Source organism: Ambystoma mexicanum, chromosome 1p (genome assembly GCF_040938575.1).
Source record: "Ambystoma mexicanum isolate Mex_15411 chromosome 1p, UKY_AmexF1_1, whole genome shotgun sequence".
Classification (NCBI taxonomy): domain Eukaryota; kingdom Metazoa; phylum Chordata; class Amphibia; order Caudata; family Ambystomatidae; genus Ambystoma; species Ambystoma mexicanum.
In genome coordinates, this window is record NC_090921.1 from 949,578,794 (window position 1) to 949,596,637 (window position 17,844).

At 43.0% G+C, this 17,844-nt stretch overlaps 1 protein-coding gene across 1 annotated transcript in view; it reads left to right on the forward strand.

Moving 5' to 3' along the window:
- PDP2 (pyruvate dehydrogenase phosphatase catalytic subunit 2) overlaps positions 1-14,640 on the forward strand; it is a 57,642-nt gene extending 43,002 nt beyond the window's left edge. Inside the window, exon 2 of the mRNA XM_069653275.1 lies at positions 11,030-14,640. Within this exon, the coding sequence (XP_069509376.1) occupies positions 11,179-12,666 (1,488 nt within the window). The 5' untranslated portion in view covers positions 11,030-11,178 and the 3' untranslated portion in view covers positions 12,667-14,640. The remainder of the gene's footprint in view (positions 1-11,029) is intronic.
- The last annotated feature ends 3,204 nt before the right edge of the window (positions 14,641-17,844 follow it).

The window sequence follows — 17,844 nt, forward strand, 5'->3', positions numbered from 1 at the left end:
ACCAGTCTCCAGAGAAGGTGGTTCTTGTATTAAAGGGCTGATTGCTCTCCTTGCGAGTATAACATGGATATGGGGGGGGGGGACATAGGGGTGGCTCAGCCAAGTCCCAAAACGTGGTGGCAACGATGGGCATGAATGCGAAGTGCTGTACATTCACGGAACAGCCAGACGCAGTTTTGGCTTCCACCATCAGTGCTGACTATATGCACGCCAACCTATGTGCATCAACTGCTTCACAAGTGCCGGAAAGAAAACCTTTGATGCCCTCATGGGTTCCAGTGGCTGGGGGTTAGGGCGTAACACTTGGAAGCTGGACAGAACTTGTTAGAACCTACTAATACTGGTTTGATTGACACTGGTGGTGTTGTGTGCCATCCACATCGACACGTATGATTATTGTGGAAAAGTACTTTTAAGGATGACCGTTGCCTAATGCTAAATAGGCCAGCCATACTTGTGTTTTCAGAGATCCTGAACCTACATGGAATTAATTCTAGGGACATTGAGCGAGTCGAGTTGATAACCATCACGTTGTTTATACCGGTATACTGTTAAGTGTGCTTTTCAATCTGATTTGGAAAGGCTGCAGTCTTGGTCTTGCACTGTTGGATATGCCGTCCGCCAAGGGGGCTTTGTTTGGCAGACAAGAGCATAGGGAAAGTGAGGCCACGTTAGTAAATGCAGCTTTGCTGCTGTGACCGATCTTTCTCTGTGATCAGTAGAGTCGGGTCAAAGATAAGCCGACTTTGCGCAAATTTTGTTGAAAGCTGCCCAGTGTCTTAACCTTTCTGTTCCCCATGCAAAGCTGGTAACGATGAGCTGACTGACTGGCTCTATAAGCATACCGGAGACTCCAGTTTAGACTCCGCCAGACCTGGATTTCATGGGCAAACTAGAACAAAAGTTTTTTTTCGGGCATTTATTTATTTGAAAGGCAGCATACAGATTTTAAACGTTTTCACAAAGTCATGCTGCTCCGCTCTACAGGTCAGATCTTCTATGGTGATTGTCCCGATTTTCAATTTGCAATTAGCAAGACCACCTGGACATCACAAGGGTGAGCTGAGGGCCTGAACTGAAAGTGAGCATTTTATTTTTCCTTTTGTTTGTATGTAAACAAATGTAATAAAACGTTCAGTGACTTGCAAAACAGTGGCGCCAGGAGCATTTTGATTAGCAACTACTCAGCCAGCAGGAGCTGAAATGGATCGATTCAGCCTGGCCCGGCATCATGTGCCATTGGGTCAATAAGTTACGGTCCTACTGCACTGAGCAAACATACATTGGAACCGCTCTTGCTCTGGCTGTGCAAATTGTTAAAAAAAAAAATGAAAACGGCCAGTGAAGTCATGCATATCGAATTACTCTCCCCAAGGTTTAGATTCAAGAAAATTAAGTTTCTCATGGATCGGATAGCCATCCAGTTCTGTTTTAGCTTAGAATTCTGCGATTTGTCGTTTCCCAACAATTTGAAAGATGGGGAACTACACATCACAGAATCCAAAGGGGGGAATGAACTGGATGCCCTTCTGATGCATGTCCACAAACAACTTTAGCTCTGTAGACCAGGCATGGACTGGTCTTTAGGGCAATACGCCTATGGCCGAACCAAAAAACGCGAAATTCTTGTGTGGGCCAGTTTTTTGGGTCGAAGTGGGGCACTTTTTTGGCAAAAGGGGGCCAGTTTGAGTCCCTTCACTATGCGGCTAATAGTTTTGACCACTGTTGCTGAATAAATATTCTTTTAAAAGTACAATTTGCATCACATTTTAATAAAATATCTCCCCCTTGGGCACTATTCAAACAGTGTTCCAAAAGGAATGAATTCCCATTTGCAACTGTGGGCCACTTTTACGTTGGTGCTCGAGACAATTTTATGCCCCTGTCCGACCCTGCTGTAGACTGTGCGAACACTGGGCCTAGCAGTGGTTTCTGCTAGTAAATAAACTGCCCCCCCCCCCTCGCTGTTGTCCTCTGTGTAGATTTGCACATTAGCACTAGAGTTGTTGCTTGGCTTGATGCTTCACCTACCTGCCTTCTGCATATGGAACTGGACTCAAGCAGGCAGGACAGATTCTACATTCAATTTGAAGTATCCAGAGCAACGTGGGTGAAATATTTCTTGGGTCTATTCTCAATTTGGTACACCACCCATGAAAGCGTTCCTCCCTCTGAACTCGCATCACAAGGGTCCTAATGCACTCAGACGTGCCAAAACTGTAATGATGGGACTGTGATGAGGTGGTGGTCTAGGCCATATTTGTGCCGATATGCATTTTAACTTTTTTTTTTTGCCACTATCTTACAAGTAGTTTCAGTTGGAGCAGTTCCGTAAACCACATGTGCCTGACACAAAATGAATATGTTAGCAATAGGAAGAATAAATACCCCAAAGCCGCCAACCCAAAGTCCCGGGAGGATAAATCGGCAGCAACATGCGTGCTTTGGAAGCAAGACGACACGAAGCAACACAGGTTCGATCCCTGGGTCCGCGCTTAGAAACCTCTCAGTGTTTAAGTGCGTTATAAATACGCAACTAAGACAAAAACAATTACGCAACTAAATAAACAAAACCAATTTCTTTAACAGTGCCTCGATGACTGCGGGCGGTGTGAGCGCTTTAAAAAAAAAATGACATTAAAAAAAAAAAGTAAACCCTTTTCCTTCTTGGCACTGTATTTATTCTTCCTATTGCTAACATATTGATTTTGTGTCAGGCACGTGTGGTTTATGGAATGGCATTAAAAACTGCTCAAACTGAAACTACTTAGCAGACGGCACATCCAACAGTGCAAGACCAAGACTGTGCAGCACTTGCTTACTGCAGCCTTTCCAAATCAGATTGAAAAGCACACTTAACGGTATGAACGGTATACCGGTATAAACCATGTGACGGTTATTATTGTTCAATTAAGTGGTTCACGGTATCTTTAACGGTATACCGTAATACCGTTACATCCCTACTTCATAATGGGTAGGATGGCGGAGTAGTTTGGAAAGAAATTCTATTGATGTGGCAGTGTCATGTCATTGGCAGTTGCTATGCTGATCAGATATTCTTGCTTCAGCAGTTTCCACATATTGCTCTTTGTGATGTACATACATTTGAAATTAGTTTATCGAAAAACATAGCTGGAAAGAGATAGTAGAGAACATACTCCTAATAAAAAGAAATTAACACACACGATCGTTTGACCAGGAAGGAATAAACGGATTTGCATCTACAGCCAACAGATCAAATCCCCCTCCCCTCTGTCTCGAAGGCTAAGGCAACATGAGGCATGCCACCTACCAGGTCAGATTAGACACATCCGTGCTACCTCCGCAACAGACGTATGTCACTGCCAGTACACCAATGATTTGTGAACACATTGCTCAAGACAATAGAGAAAAGCGTTATGGGTGTTTGGTACCATTCCCAAGCACAGAGGGTTGGTAAAGTAAAGAATACTATGTAGGGGTAAAGCATAGAGCATACAGTGTTAATTTCATTGTTATATGGTGTGTGTTAAGTGTTCGCTATAGTTGAGTTGGCCCAATCCGTCTGGGTGATTGCTTCGCTTTTGTAGTGTGCTCTGATGTAGTGTTTGCAACAGAGCAAAGGCAGTCAAAGTTGGGCCACCCATAACTTTTACAAGTTCAATGATGACTCCAAAGAGGGGAGTTCACTAAACGCCCAAAAGGGGTGTGGGGGTCCTTTAGCCAGAGGTTATTCGGAGACAGCAGGAGAGGGGTCCCTATGACACATGTATCCTAACACGTTTTTTCTAGAATTTTTAATGATCGTAGGTTTAAAGCCTGTAGTTTTAAACCAAAGGAGGCAGTACAGAAATCCTGTTAAACGGGGGTGGAAGTGGAGGGAGGACTGGTAAAAAGAGGAAGGCAGTCCCTGAATGCCAGATTGTTAGACATTGACGACCTGCTATTATGAGAAACTATTAAGACCTCTTCTGGGGAAATCTAAACCTTGCATGACCAATGTATTGTGTTAATATTCGGGGAATTGCAGAATGTATTGTGGAGGGTGGCCTCCCTATGATGGACAGTAAAGCAAGATGGATCTTTGTTAAAAACGTGTGACTTGTGCTTTTCTTTGTTATAGCCCAACCTGTGATGGGTCTCTATGGGACAAGTTGTCTTGCAAGCTTGTAAAGTGTGTTCCTCTGTATGTAATTAACAATTACAATTAAGTGATTGTATTCTACATTAGGGTGGTGTATAGGTTGGGTGGCAGGAAGACGCATTGTGGATTTTTCTTTAATCTGTCAGACCTAACGGTGCCCAAATAAAAATGGAAACCTACTTCAGTTCAAGACAACATAACCGTGAACATTTGGTTTAAACACTTCTAGCTGATGTATTGTTAAGCCAGTTTAAGCGTACACATCCTCCCCACCCCCTTAAATTCTGCTATTGGAAATGCCTCGTTAACTCTGTACCTCCATGTTGTACAGCCTTTGAACACTGCCATCCCTTATATTGATGACCTTCTTGAAAGCTACACGTTTGCGTGACAGATTCACCTGCTTTGTTAAAAAGTAACTTTCCACAGCTGTACATTTAGTGTAAACTAAAAGATGAATCTGCCGAGTCAATGTCCTAGATACTTTATTACTGAAAATATTTTCCCTGCTTCAAAAAGAACGTAAACCTTTGGAAATCTTCAAGCGCTTGGGAAAAATCTCCATATAACACTGGGAAAAAAAATAATACATGGTGGCATTGCCTTCCCCCCCTTTTTTTTTTTTTTTTAAAAACCGTGTGTCCCCAACATGAAACTAGAATTCCTCAAGATTGTCTTCTGCAATTCATTTCACCCAAGAAAGACAATTTCTCAATGTACGAGTTAACTTTGTGTTATGGGTTTGGAAAACTGTTCCCTCTCGTGTATATTACTAACTTCTAGACTACGGCAACAGCCAGACTACACCTTTATTTTCAGTTCATTACCCTTCTTTGAAGAAGTATGGTATAGCATGTGACTGCTTGCCTGCAGAATATCTTTAGATGTGTCCTATAATTTGAGTTGGTAACTTATTAAAGCCGTCTTTCATGCAAAGGTATCAATGAAAAGATGGATCAAATCATAAATTCACAGTAAACCCATTACTCTGCCTGTTTGAATTGTACTGGCGCATCTAATTGCGGCCATCTTAACAGCAATTGGGTGAAACGTCAGTTTTGCTATGTTTTAGGGTTGGACTGGGTTAGGGTTTAATATAAATGGATGTTTGGGTTACGAAGGGGCAGGAGCGCATGGGGATTTATGCGAGTACCTGCCTTGATTGTTTTTTTTTTTTTTTTAAATGTTTTATTGGTGCGTTAACAGGGTTACAGCATATATGAATCACATTTTGACTGAACTTTCACCGTATGTTTTCTCTCCCCCCAACAACGATAAACTTTTCACTTTCCCTCCCCACACCTCTTTGCCCCCACCCTTCCTGCCGCCGTCCCTTATAAGGTTTTTTGTGGCTCCAGGATCGCCCCATCAGGAATACCTTTAATACCTGTATTTCCATTCCTGTGAGTCTTATCTCCTTTGACGGGAGTCCTTCCACCTTAATTGTTCACAGGGCCTATAACCCCTCCTCAGGGTCTGGATCGAGTCGCACCCCAAGTCCAATCTCTCTCTCTCTCTCTCTCTCTCTCTCTCTCGAGTCCCTTCTCTCACACTCTCTCTCTCTCTCTCTCGAGTCCCTTCTCTCTCTCTCTCTCTCTCTCTCTCTCGTCCCTTCTCTCTCTCTCTCTCTCTCTCTCTCTCTCGTCCCTTCTCTCTCTCTCGTCCCTTCTCTCTCTCTCGTCCCTTCTCTCTCTCTCTCGTCCCTTCTCTCACACTCTCTACCTGCGGTCTCTCTGGGGCATGCTTTTCCAGGAAGGCTGATGACGTCTGGGTTTGGTCGTGAATTTGTCTCGTTAGATTCTCCATTCTGTAAAAGTCCAGTGCCTTCCTAGCCCATTCCCTTTCACTTGGGAGTTCCAATCTCTTCCATCCCCCTACCAGACATGCCCTGGCTGCCAGCAGCAAGTAGTGTGGCATATGTGGGAGGCTCACCCAGTCCCCTTCTACCGTTTCCATCCTGAACAGTACTAATAGGGGGTCCAGACACCTGTCTACTCCCTTCAGGTCTTTGATCCACCCTATGATCTCCTTCCAATAATTCTGTACCTTCTCGCACCCCCACCACATGTGCCAGTAGTTCGCTACTTGCCTGCACTTCCTCCAGCAGTGATGATCTGTGCCAGGGAACATCTGCTATCCGCAACGGGTCCAACTGCCACCTATGCAGCTGTTTGAGCCCTTGTAATTTATATTGGCAGGCTGTCGATGTGCACCAACGCCTGACCTCCATGTCTGACTCTGGTTTCACTCCCATTTCCTCTTAAACATGTCAATTCACCCCCGCCCCCCCACCCTGCGCCTCTAATATTGCCTGGTACATCCTATGAGCCCCATCATCCTAGTAACTGCTCTGTTCGAGTCAGCTTCCTCTGTAGTTTTGTCTTCCACTCCTCTGACATCAGAACTCCTTTCTGCTGTAGATATTTAAATACTGAGATATTCACTATTAGTCTTCTCGAGTTCCCCTAGGTTTATGAATTCTTCCTTCAGGACCTGACCTATTCTCTCCAGCCCTGCGTCGAACCAGCCTTGGAATCTCTCGTGGCCTGGTATCCGATCTCGTATCAGGGGTGTGGAGGGGGCAAATGTGGCTTTACGGGGACGGCCAAGTTGTGACTCCCACCAGCTCCCTTTTGACTGTCCAGAGTGGCCCCAAAATCAATGCGAGTAAACCAGTCTCTGGGCTGCCTTCCCCGGTGCCCAGAGCCATTCACCCAGTGTGACAGGCCTAAATAGGTAGTTCTCTATGCTCCACCCACTGTTTGGCCCTGTTCATTTGCAGATGTGGAATCGGAACTCTAGACTGGGCTGCCCTGTAATAAGTGTGCATGTCGGGTAACCGGGTTGCACTAATAGTCTGTAGCCCACTCGGTTTCTTTCCTTGCCCTAGGAACCGTACTATCAGTTCCAGAAAGTGCAATTCTGTCGGCAGCGCTTGGTATAGATGCAACACTCTGGGAAGAAGTATCATTTTTATGGCCTTTAGCTTTCGCAGCCAGGAGATCGTTGGTCTATACCACGTGTCCAGCTCAGTCTATACCACGTGTCCAGCTCAGTCTATGCAATAAAGGGAAGAAGTTAAATTCATAGAGGCTCTCCAGGTCTGACTCCTCACCCCTCTCCACTGCTATCCCTGCCCATTCTCTATTTTGCTCCTCCGTTTGTTCCTGCAATGGGAGAAGAGTTAATTTGCTAATGTTTACCTTGAAACTCAAAACCTTGCCATATTCTTCCATGTCTTAAGCCCCCTCTGTCTGGACCGATCCTGTTGGCTCCGAAAGGTATAGGAGTATATTCTCAGCATGCATGCTCACCTTATGGCTGACTGCCACCACTCTGATCCCCTTTATTTGGTCACCCTACCGCGGTAGCGGGCACCCCTGCCTAGTTTGAACTCCTGTGACTTTGCCCCATTTACCACCACCCGTGCCGTGGGTATCAAGTAAATTGCCCCGATTGTGCGACACATTCGGTCTCCCACCCCTTTTTTTTGCATAGTACGGCAGAGGAAGCCCCACTCGACCTTATCCAAGGCCTATTCTGCATCTAAACTCAACAACGCCTGGCCGTCTGATTTTTCCCTTGGCATGCTCCATGAGATCCAGTGTCTTCCGAATCACATCGAGGCTCTTTCTTCCCATTATAAACGCCATCTGGTCTGGGTGTACCAAATGTGGTAATTTCCCCTACAACCACGTTGCTAGGATTTTCTCATTTACATTTAAAAGTGAGATGGGGCGATATGACATAGATTGTGCTGGGTCCCTCCCCTCCTTCGGGATTACTGATATTAGGGCTTTGCTGAATGTTGCTGGTTCTTCCCCTGTGTCGAGGATATAATTTATATAATTTTACCATGTGTGGTGAAAGGACTCCCGCATGCTTTTTGTAGAATCCTATGGTGTATTCATCCTCCCCGGTGCCTTCCCATTAGGGAGTCGCGATATCGCGTCCTGCACCTCTTCTTCAGTTAGCAGGCTATCCAGGTCCTCAACCTCGGTGTGTGAGAATTTAGACATTTTGACACCCCTCAGATATTTCCCCACTTTATTTTTCCCTTCAGGGGTTTCAGATTCGTATAGCCTCTCATATCGAGCGAACCCCTCTGCAATGTCCTTTGTAGTGGTTCGATCATGCCGTTCTGGGCCTCCCAACCTAGACACCCACCTCTTAGCTCTTGCGCCCGGAGCCTTGCAGCCAGTAGCACGTCTGCCTTGTCCCTCTTCTCATAGTATCAATTTCCAAAGGGTTTCCCCCATTTCCCAGTGCTTTCAGTTCCGCCCTTTTTAGTAATGGCGCCTCGCTCTCCTCATCTATGTTCCCTCCAGTAGCATGAATCTCCTCCCCTTCTTTTATATTTCTTTGTAATTTCTCTTCCCCTCAACCCCCTCTCCCCTTTTCCTCCTAGCCCCTTCCCTAATCAAAAGGCCCTTCAAAGTTGCTTTCCCCGCATTCCACAACACTCATGTCCGTACTTCCCTGGTATCATTTAATTCAAAATATTCTATTATTAAGCGCTCTTGTCTGTGCATCCTCTGTACATCTAGGGTCATGGTCACAGTGTTGCGATCCGTCCATCCCACTGGCCTGATACTAATACTCAGCACCCTGGCCTTCTGTTCCTTGTTTGAGCAGATAGTCAATTCTAGTATACGTTTCATGCAGTGATGAAAAAAAGGTAAAGCCTTCCTCTCGTGGCTCCTCCACACAACTACTAGACTGCGTGTTTCCATGTCCCCATTTGATTTCTCCCCCAGCCTCCTTCGTCTTCCTGTCCCAGGTTATGTTTGCCAATGACAGATCCCCTCCTATAATGTACAGGTCTGCTTCAATGCCTAGTATTGCATCAAGCGCTCCAAGTAAGAGTTCTTCTTGGCCCTGAGAGCGTAAACTGCTGCCAGTAATATTCTGCCCCCTCCATGATGCCCTGTAGTATTGGCAGTCTCCCCTCCAGCCTGTTCATGGCCACACACTCCTGTAGCCTGCACTGTTTGTGTAGGACTATACCAACACCTCCTCCTTTTGTTTCCAGATTTCCAGTGGACCTGCCCTATTCACCTCTTTCCTCCCCCCACCCCTCCTGTGCATGCTCTTTCCCCCTGTATGAGGTGGGTTTCTTCCAGAAAGAGAACATCTAGCGAGGCCTTGCAAAACTCCCTCATAACTAGTGATCTTTGTTGGGGAATTGAGACCTTTCACGTTCAGTGTGCCCACAACCAGACCCTTCTCATCACCTTTCCCCATTGTGATTAAGCCCCCTCGCCCTCGTTTTCCACCATCTCTTGGTTTGTGACTCTCTTGTCCTCCTCACCCTTCACCTGGATTCCTTTGTCTTCTAGTCTGATACGTGCTTCCCTGGAGTTAAACCCTGTTGCAAGAACACAACGTGACTCTATGACTGTTAGTAACTCTAACTGGGTATGTTGAATAAAGGTCTCTGAGATGCCCCCCCCCCTCTCTCAGAGGGCCACTTTGGAGCAAGGTTGTTTAGCCCCTTCCAGCAATTTCTTTTCTCCTGTGAATCTCCACCCGGCTGTTCTCCTGTCATTCTCCACCTGGTAAATCATTTCATCATCTGTTTTCACCCATTCACACACCCGCAATCTCTTTCCGGCTGTTGCTCTTATATTGGGGGTGTCTTACGGGGCGACAGTCCATTTAGTCTCATATATTTCCTCCCCGTTTGCACTCCCTTTGTGGGCCTGGTGCGGGTCTCAATCTTTCTCTGCTCCCGGATGGTCCTTGGAGGCTCCATGGTGTGGGCTTGGCATCTGCTGTGAGGTGGCAGAGGGCTTTCTCAGCTTCTGCTGACGTTATACGGTACCTCCTAGAGGTGGACCTCAAATTGCAGCCAAAAGGGGCAGCCACACCTGTACCTAATGTCTTTTTCCCTCAACCACTGTGAGCGGTCTGCAGGCTCTGCATCTAGTAAGCGTGAGGTTCGAGAGATCTTGGTATATTGTGATTTTGGAGCCTTCAAAGCAGTCGGACCAGGGTGGAGATGGGGGACAAACGAATGATTTTACATAAGCAAGTGTACAACTTTCATGCAACAGGTTTACTTATTTGTTTACATTTTATTTGCAAGAAATGTCAGAGCCCTGCTACATTGTATCTGTACAATGGGAGCCAGTCAGTTTTTATTCAAATAATTTAAGCTCCACTGGAGCTTATTTGAGTTGATGAAACCTCAAAAGCTGGCAAGTGGCACCCTTTGGTGCATGAATAACTAGTTGAATCGTTAAAGGTTTCTCTGTAGTGGATATGAAATGTTCCAGGTACTGGGCCAAGCAACATGCTTCCCCCCCCCCTCTATGCTTTATTGTAATTCTCTGCAGTTTATACCACTGTTCTTTTTAATAATGTTTCAAGCGCTTCTCCGCAGTCGAAATAATGCAAGGACAACATTGCAGTCAAGTTGGTAGTCCCCTACTGCACAACCTGCACAGAGTATCAAGTTCATGCCTATTGTTTTGGATCACATAGACTTCAGTGGTTTGAAGCATATTCTTGCTTTGTCAGAAGCTTAATTCTGGTGTTTCCACCAGTCTTAAGGAAATAATTCCACAAATTGTTCGAGATGTCCACGTTTGTGATGGTCAAGGTTGTAGAATTTTCTTGCTTTCTTTTAAAACTGGACACCTGGAACATTAAGAATCATCCAAATACTGGACACTGAAGATGTAGTAGTTTACAGAGTTTATCACGCTTAGTTTCAAGCAGCCATTTGTGAAATTCACATGCTTTATACAATAATGATGTAGCACAACCTAACATTTCCTTTTGATTGTATGTGCACGTTTTACCAAGTAATGTCACTACTACCAAATGTTTAGCTGTATGCATACTTGTAAAACCTGATTTATAGTATTTTCAAATTTGAATGGAGATGTTTCTTTCTTTCAGGTTTTAATCAAAGCAGCATTCTAGGATAATCTGATTTCTACCAATAATGCCATGTATTTTATCCGGTTGAATTCTAAACACTCCAAGAAACTGACTTCTTATACTGCCTGGATAAAAGTGCAGTCATTCAAAGTGTCTGAAGCAGAAATATGTTCAAATGGAAGAGGCTGTTTTCCAGCGGACCTTTTGTGCCGTTTCTTCTGGGCTGTGGAAAAAGTAAAAATGTCTTAATAAAGAAATCATTCAGACACACCTCTGCAGAAGAACTGCTTAATTTTCCTTTTGCTGCAACCTCCATAAATTACATTTTAAAGGCTAATGAGATGTCCTACCAGGTACCAGACTTTGACGGTAAGAATTCAAGTTCCATTAAAAAATTTGAGAGTAACCAGTTGGCTGCCAATACACCTAATGAAGATCGTAGAAGTGCCGCAACCTGTTTGCAGACCAAGGGCTTTATGTTTGGTGTGTTTGACGGTCATGCTGGTTTTGCATGTGCACAATCAATTAGTGAACGTCTTTTCTACTACATTGCTGTTTCTTTAATGTCTCAGCAAATATTGGAAGAGATTGAGTTTGCTATGGAACATTTGAAACCTGTCCTGCCTATTCTACAGTGGCACAAGCACAGAAATGACTATGTTTACCGAGAAGTGGCCTCACTCTATGTAGATCATCTTCGAGTTTATTGGCAGGAGCTAATAGAACTTGACAATCAAACGGGACTGAGTGTGCAGGATGCTTTATCATTTGCATTTAAGAGACTAGATCATGACATCTCATTGGAAGTGCAAGTTCCTTTTGACAATGAAGTAATGAGGAATCGTGCACTTCAGATTGCCTTCTCTGGGTCAACTGCATGCGTTGCCCATGTTGACAATGTTCACTTGCATGTTGCCAATGCTGGGGACTGCAGAGCTGTTTTGGGGGTTGCAAACAAAGATGGAAATGTGTCTCCTCTTCCCCTTACAAGGGACCACAATTTCCTCAATAAAAATGAACTTTTACGATTATATGGTGAGCATCCAAAATCGGAAGAAGACACTATAGTAACAAATGACAGGTTATTGGGAATTCTCATGCCATCAAGAGCTTTTGGTGATGTCAGATTCAAATGGAGCAAAGAATTGCAGAAAAGTGTACTGGAAAATGCGTGTGATATTGAAGCATTCAACATTTATCAATATACCCCCACAAACTACTTTACACCGCCATATCTAACTGCTGAACCAGAGGTAACCTATCACAAATTAAGACCGCAGGATAAATTTCTCATTATAGCTTCAGATGGATTGTGGGATATGCTGGACAATGAGACCGTGGTAAGACTAGTTGCTGAACACCATTCAGGTGATGGTTTTCATGGATCAGAGCTGACTATTAACAAATTCAATTTAGGATACATGCACAGTTTGCTTCTCAAAAGAAAAGCAAGGGGTCTTCACCCTCCTGATCAGAATGTAGCGACCCATCTCATCAGGAATGCTATTGGAACCAATGAGTATGGAGAGATTGATCAGGAGAGACTTGCTGTAATGCTAAGTTTGCCAGATGATTTGGCAAGAATGTATAGAGATGACATTACAATCACTGTGATTTATTTTAATTCTAATGTCATTGAAAAGTACTATCATTAAAATGTTGCATACTTTTATAAAGGAAAAAACTGCAGTCAAGTAGTTCATCAAAAATGAACAGCTCCAGATTAGACTGAGTCCCACTTGTTGCTCTACCTTTTAAAAGGTACTCTTTACCATTTTGAACAAAATCCCCAAATTGTGCATTTATAACCATTGTCGTTAGTCTATTTGCACATTAATGACAAAGGATATACCTTATCATATAATCGAATATTGGCACAAAGGGAATGTGGTTGAACCCAAATGATAACCTAGACTGTAACTCGTGAACTTGAAACAGTTTGTACTGTACCTCTTTAACCTGATGTAGCTTTTTGTGGTTGGTACCAAGTCTAGAAATAAAGGACCAGATAAATGAAAAGCTGATAGAAAAAATGCTTTCGATTTGTCAGGAAAAAAACATGTCTATGGGCCAACCATTTTCCATTACACGTGTATATTAGAATGAACGATTTGAATTTACAATTCAGTTTGATTTGCATTTCCTTTAATCTCGTTCTATCTAAACAATCCAATTTTTAACTCTAACAACACACACATGCAGCAGAATAATGATAGCAATTATTATTGAACAATATTACCCACTGGTTGTGTGTTTGTCGTGTTGTTTTCCCTGCAATACATGAGCTATTGCCTTTTGATTCCTTTTTTAAAAAGGGGAACGTGGGAGAGTGAATGTACAATTTGCCATTGCAGAGCAAAAACCTATCTCTAATGGAACCTGTATGTTTAAATGGTCTTCCAACATTGACTTTCCCAATGTGAGCAGACCTTGTTGTCCTGTTTGGCGATCTACACAGCTTACTTTCTGTCCTGTCTATTGGGACCTTAGCAAAGTCTCCTACCCTGCATCGCAGCCACTTTTAAAAATAAAATGCAGTCCGACTGACCACTCAGATCTGCCACAAAATCCACTGAGCCATAATCTATTTAGTGCAATCTTCAATATTCCCTCTTATTTTTACATAGGCATCCCTGGTATGTGTTCCCTTTTAGAGTTGCATTTTCTTTCTTCAAAACTGCTGCTGTAACACCACCTCTGGGAGGTTTATATGTGTGTTTTTCAAAGAATCTGTTAATCCTTGACTTAAATGTCTCTGGTCTGGAGTGAAAGTCCCTCAGCGTTTTATCTGTAATGGCACCCTTCTACTGCCTTTCCTCCCTGCATTATGTCACTGACCATACTCCTTCTTGGCTCATTTTATTGGGCATCTCTAGCATTTAATGTTCATACACCATCACTTCCTCCTTTCTTCATATTGGATTGTTGCCAATTCCTTTTAGCACTCTATAATGTTCACATAAAATCGTTGGCATTTTGTATCATCACAACTGGGCATATGATTTTATCCCAATAATTGGTAATCAGACTGCACTTTTCTTACATTTATTGCTGATATTAATTTGGTAACACATTTGGCTTCTTCAACTCCAATTGTCTCACGGAACACACATCCAATTTGTAATTTCTGCATTTTTCTTCTGATTAGTGTGGCCTCCTGAAGCTAAATGTGTACCAATGGAACTAGCCAATAATGTCAAGTCGCACATTTAAGAGAAGCCAGTAACAATCCACCAGTTCAGTCAGTGTTCTCTTTCAATGGCCTGCTGATGCAAGTTGCATTTTTCAAAGTAATCCATGGTAATATTTTGCTAATTTTGAATATTTGCAGGCAATTCAGCCATTTTGAGTAGCATGGCGGTTCATAATAGTAAGACAGCTAAGTAAGGGGAGCGCTAACATCCATGTCTACCTTAACATATGTGAATTCAGATACCCAATTAAGGTCATGTAGGTTAGAAATGCTGTACCTGAAATGATAACCTTTCTTTTTTTTACAAGCCGACTAATTGACATGTGGTTTTACTGATCAGTGAACCTTTAATGGTTACCGTCAATTCTGATTGTCATTGTAAATGGTCTAACATATTTGGTATGTATTTTCTTGCAGTAAAAGGAAAAACAGTGTGCATTTTTGTTCTATCCAATTCTATCTACTGTGTGACCATTTTAAATATTCGGATTGTTTTACCAACTGCAACCTCAAGTAATCTAGTTTGTCCGCTATCTAGCACATTGGAATGAGGAATGTGGTCGTTTCAAATGTTTTTATTTCCCTAGTTGGGCTATTCTGGAATGGCAGTCTAAATGTTTGGATTAATGGCAGGCTGTTTTAACTGTAATTGATTTCACCCATAGGCATTTGTAGTAAAACAGTACATGAAATAAGTTGATGTTGAAAAAGTAGATCTGCAGAAGCTGTTCAAGATTGTTCATTTTTATTTTGTTCGAATTTTTTAGGCCCTATCCAGAGGGTCTTGAGGTGCCGTTCAAAGTTTGAGAAGGTGAGTGGTTAAACAGAAATTTGCAAAACATATTTGGGGAATCTGATTGGAATTTTAGCATAGGGAAGAGGGGCACGGTTATGTGTGAGGAAACTGGTATGATTCTAGGATACACAGTTGTGTTCTGTCAGTTTTCAATTTGATGTCTTCTGCTACAAGCACTTCTTCCCTCCCCAACGAGAAACTTCACCTCACAATTGTGGTAATGGAAGATGCATGTTTAAAAAAAAAAAAAAAAGTGGTCCCTTATTTGTGGACAATTGATACCCTGAAAAAAGGTCTGTTCCTGGTCTGTACATAAGAAGCAAAGAAAGACCATATCCTGCACTGTGGGACAACCATTGCTGACTTTTTAATGTATTTTCTCTGGGATTCCCACATGCCTTTGGGCAACTCTTCTTTCAATGAATGTAATGTTTGACCAATTTAAAATTGGATGCGAGCTAGCAGTTATTGTTGGCGTGGGGAGTGGTTTTAAAGGGGACATGAGGAACAAATATCCAGCATTGAGGTAATGGAGAATTGAAGCATATGTGAGTAGTGTAGACCTGATTTATTTTCATATATTTATTAGAAAAACCTATGTGGCATGCCATTAGAAATGCCACATGAGCAGAACGGTCCTTTCACAGGGTACTTTTCAATAGTTGGTCATAAAAGGTAAACAAAATGAGCTAGGTGGGCAGGTAATGGGAACATTTGTCAGGTATAAAGCAGACTAATCACAATATGTATTCACAATTATGTAATGTAGACGGGGAATTAAGGTTGACTGATTATGCCACTTTGTCTCTTCTGCTGATTCCTAGATTTAAGGTGTGTGACAGTGATCTTGAATGCCTGACCTGTGGTGGTGGTTATCGTGTGTAGGGAGCAATGAAGCTGAAAAGCAGAAGTGTGCTTCTGTGTTTTGTACCCACACAAGATTGGTCTCTGAACAAAACAACTGGAGTGTTTTTTAGACTGGTTAGGCGGCAAACATTTATTTGTGACGGGGAACTGCCCAGTGATATGGCCCACACTAGGTTTAGCCCTACATCGATTGTCACCCCTGCTGACAATGAGAAACCTGCAAAAATTGTTGCATTTTGAAAGTGGTTTTAAGATCTTTACTCTCCATCTTTCAAGACATTAATATTCACGGCACCTTTCAAAATATGAGTGGCACAGGACACTGTGTTCAAGGAGCTGCATTGCAACCAGGAAATTGTGATCAAACCAGCTGATCAAGGTGGTGGCATTGTCATTTTAAATTGTGCCAGTATAGTTGACAACACTGATCAGTATGTAAACATTAATTTAGACCCTTCAGGTAGGCTGCTGACAAAGCTACAGGAATCATGTACTAAAGGCATTGATGAGGGTTTTCTCACACAATATGAGGCCATGTTTTTGACCCCACCGGATTGCCGATGTCCTGTCTTCCCAAAATCCACAAGCAGTGCACCAGTCCACCAGGTAGAACTATTTTATCTTTGTGGGTCGATCCTTGAACCAAGTGGTCCATACATTGATGCCTTTCTTGAGCCTCTTGTTCTTGAGACAACAGCCTTTCTTAAATACATCATGGCAGTGATTTCTGAAGGGAATCCCTTCAATTACGAAAATAATTGGTTGGTCACTGTAGATATTCAGCCTTGCATACCAACATACCAGAGCTGCAAGCACTGGAAATAGGCAGAACAAGCTAGATGCTAGGTCTACTCCACATAATGTACCAACAGCTTGTATAATTGATTTAATTCAGCTTACCCTTTGCATCAATTGTTTTGAGTTTGGCTCTAATGTCTATCTCCAGAAAAAAGGCACGGCCATGGGGGCAGTCTTTGCCCCCAGTTTGGCAAACATCTATGTCTTGCTTCAGGGACCATATGCCAATAGTCAATATTTGAGGTGGATTTGGTGCTGGAAAAGGTATTGCTGATATTGTTTCATTTGGGAAGGCTCAGTCATTGCTTCTGGAATGTATATCTTGATTGAACAAATGTAATACCAACTTGTCCTTTACATGCCAGTATGATAGAGATGTATTGCCTTTGCTGGATCTCTCAATCTGACACAGAGAGGGTAAGTTGTACACTTTATTATTTAGAAAGGAAACTGGTTGCAACACCTGGTTGCATAATCTAGTCATCCTAAGGCATTACTGGATAATCTGCTTTAGTCGTATTGGAGGACGTAATTGCACTTTGATGGAGGACTTTGAATATGAAGCACAAGCTCTGGTTGAGGCCCTCTTCCAAAGAGGGCCTGATATTCCCATCGGGAGGTTTTGTTACAAAGAACATAGACAACCAATTGGTCTTTGTGACAGCTTTCTCCAAACATACCCCAAGTGTGAAAAAAGGATCAATAACTGGAATTGTGTGAACCGCACTGGATGCATTACTGATTATCCCCTGTTATCTGGCTCCAATGGAAGCTGCCTGGAATTATCTAAGGGTACCAGTTGGAGGGCATCATCTGTGTGGTAACTGCAATGTTTGCGAGTTCACCAAGTACTAAATGTATTCATGGTGACTTCCAGGGCACACTGAATCAGTTCTCCAACTGTGACACCTCTGTCATCTATATGATGAAATGTCCTTGTTCTCTGCTTTACATTGGCATGACCACGCATTAGCAGTATTTGCAACAGGACATCAGCACTCTTGGTCCAACATTCCATTTATGACCACCATACTGACGGGGATCTGAGCTGGATGGTGGTAAACTAATACCCGATGACACCAATGTTTCCATGGTCACACTTTTTGTCGACTCGAACAAACCTGGATATGTTGTGTACCCATCAAATAGGCCTTCATGATGGGCTGCAATATTGTGTTT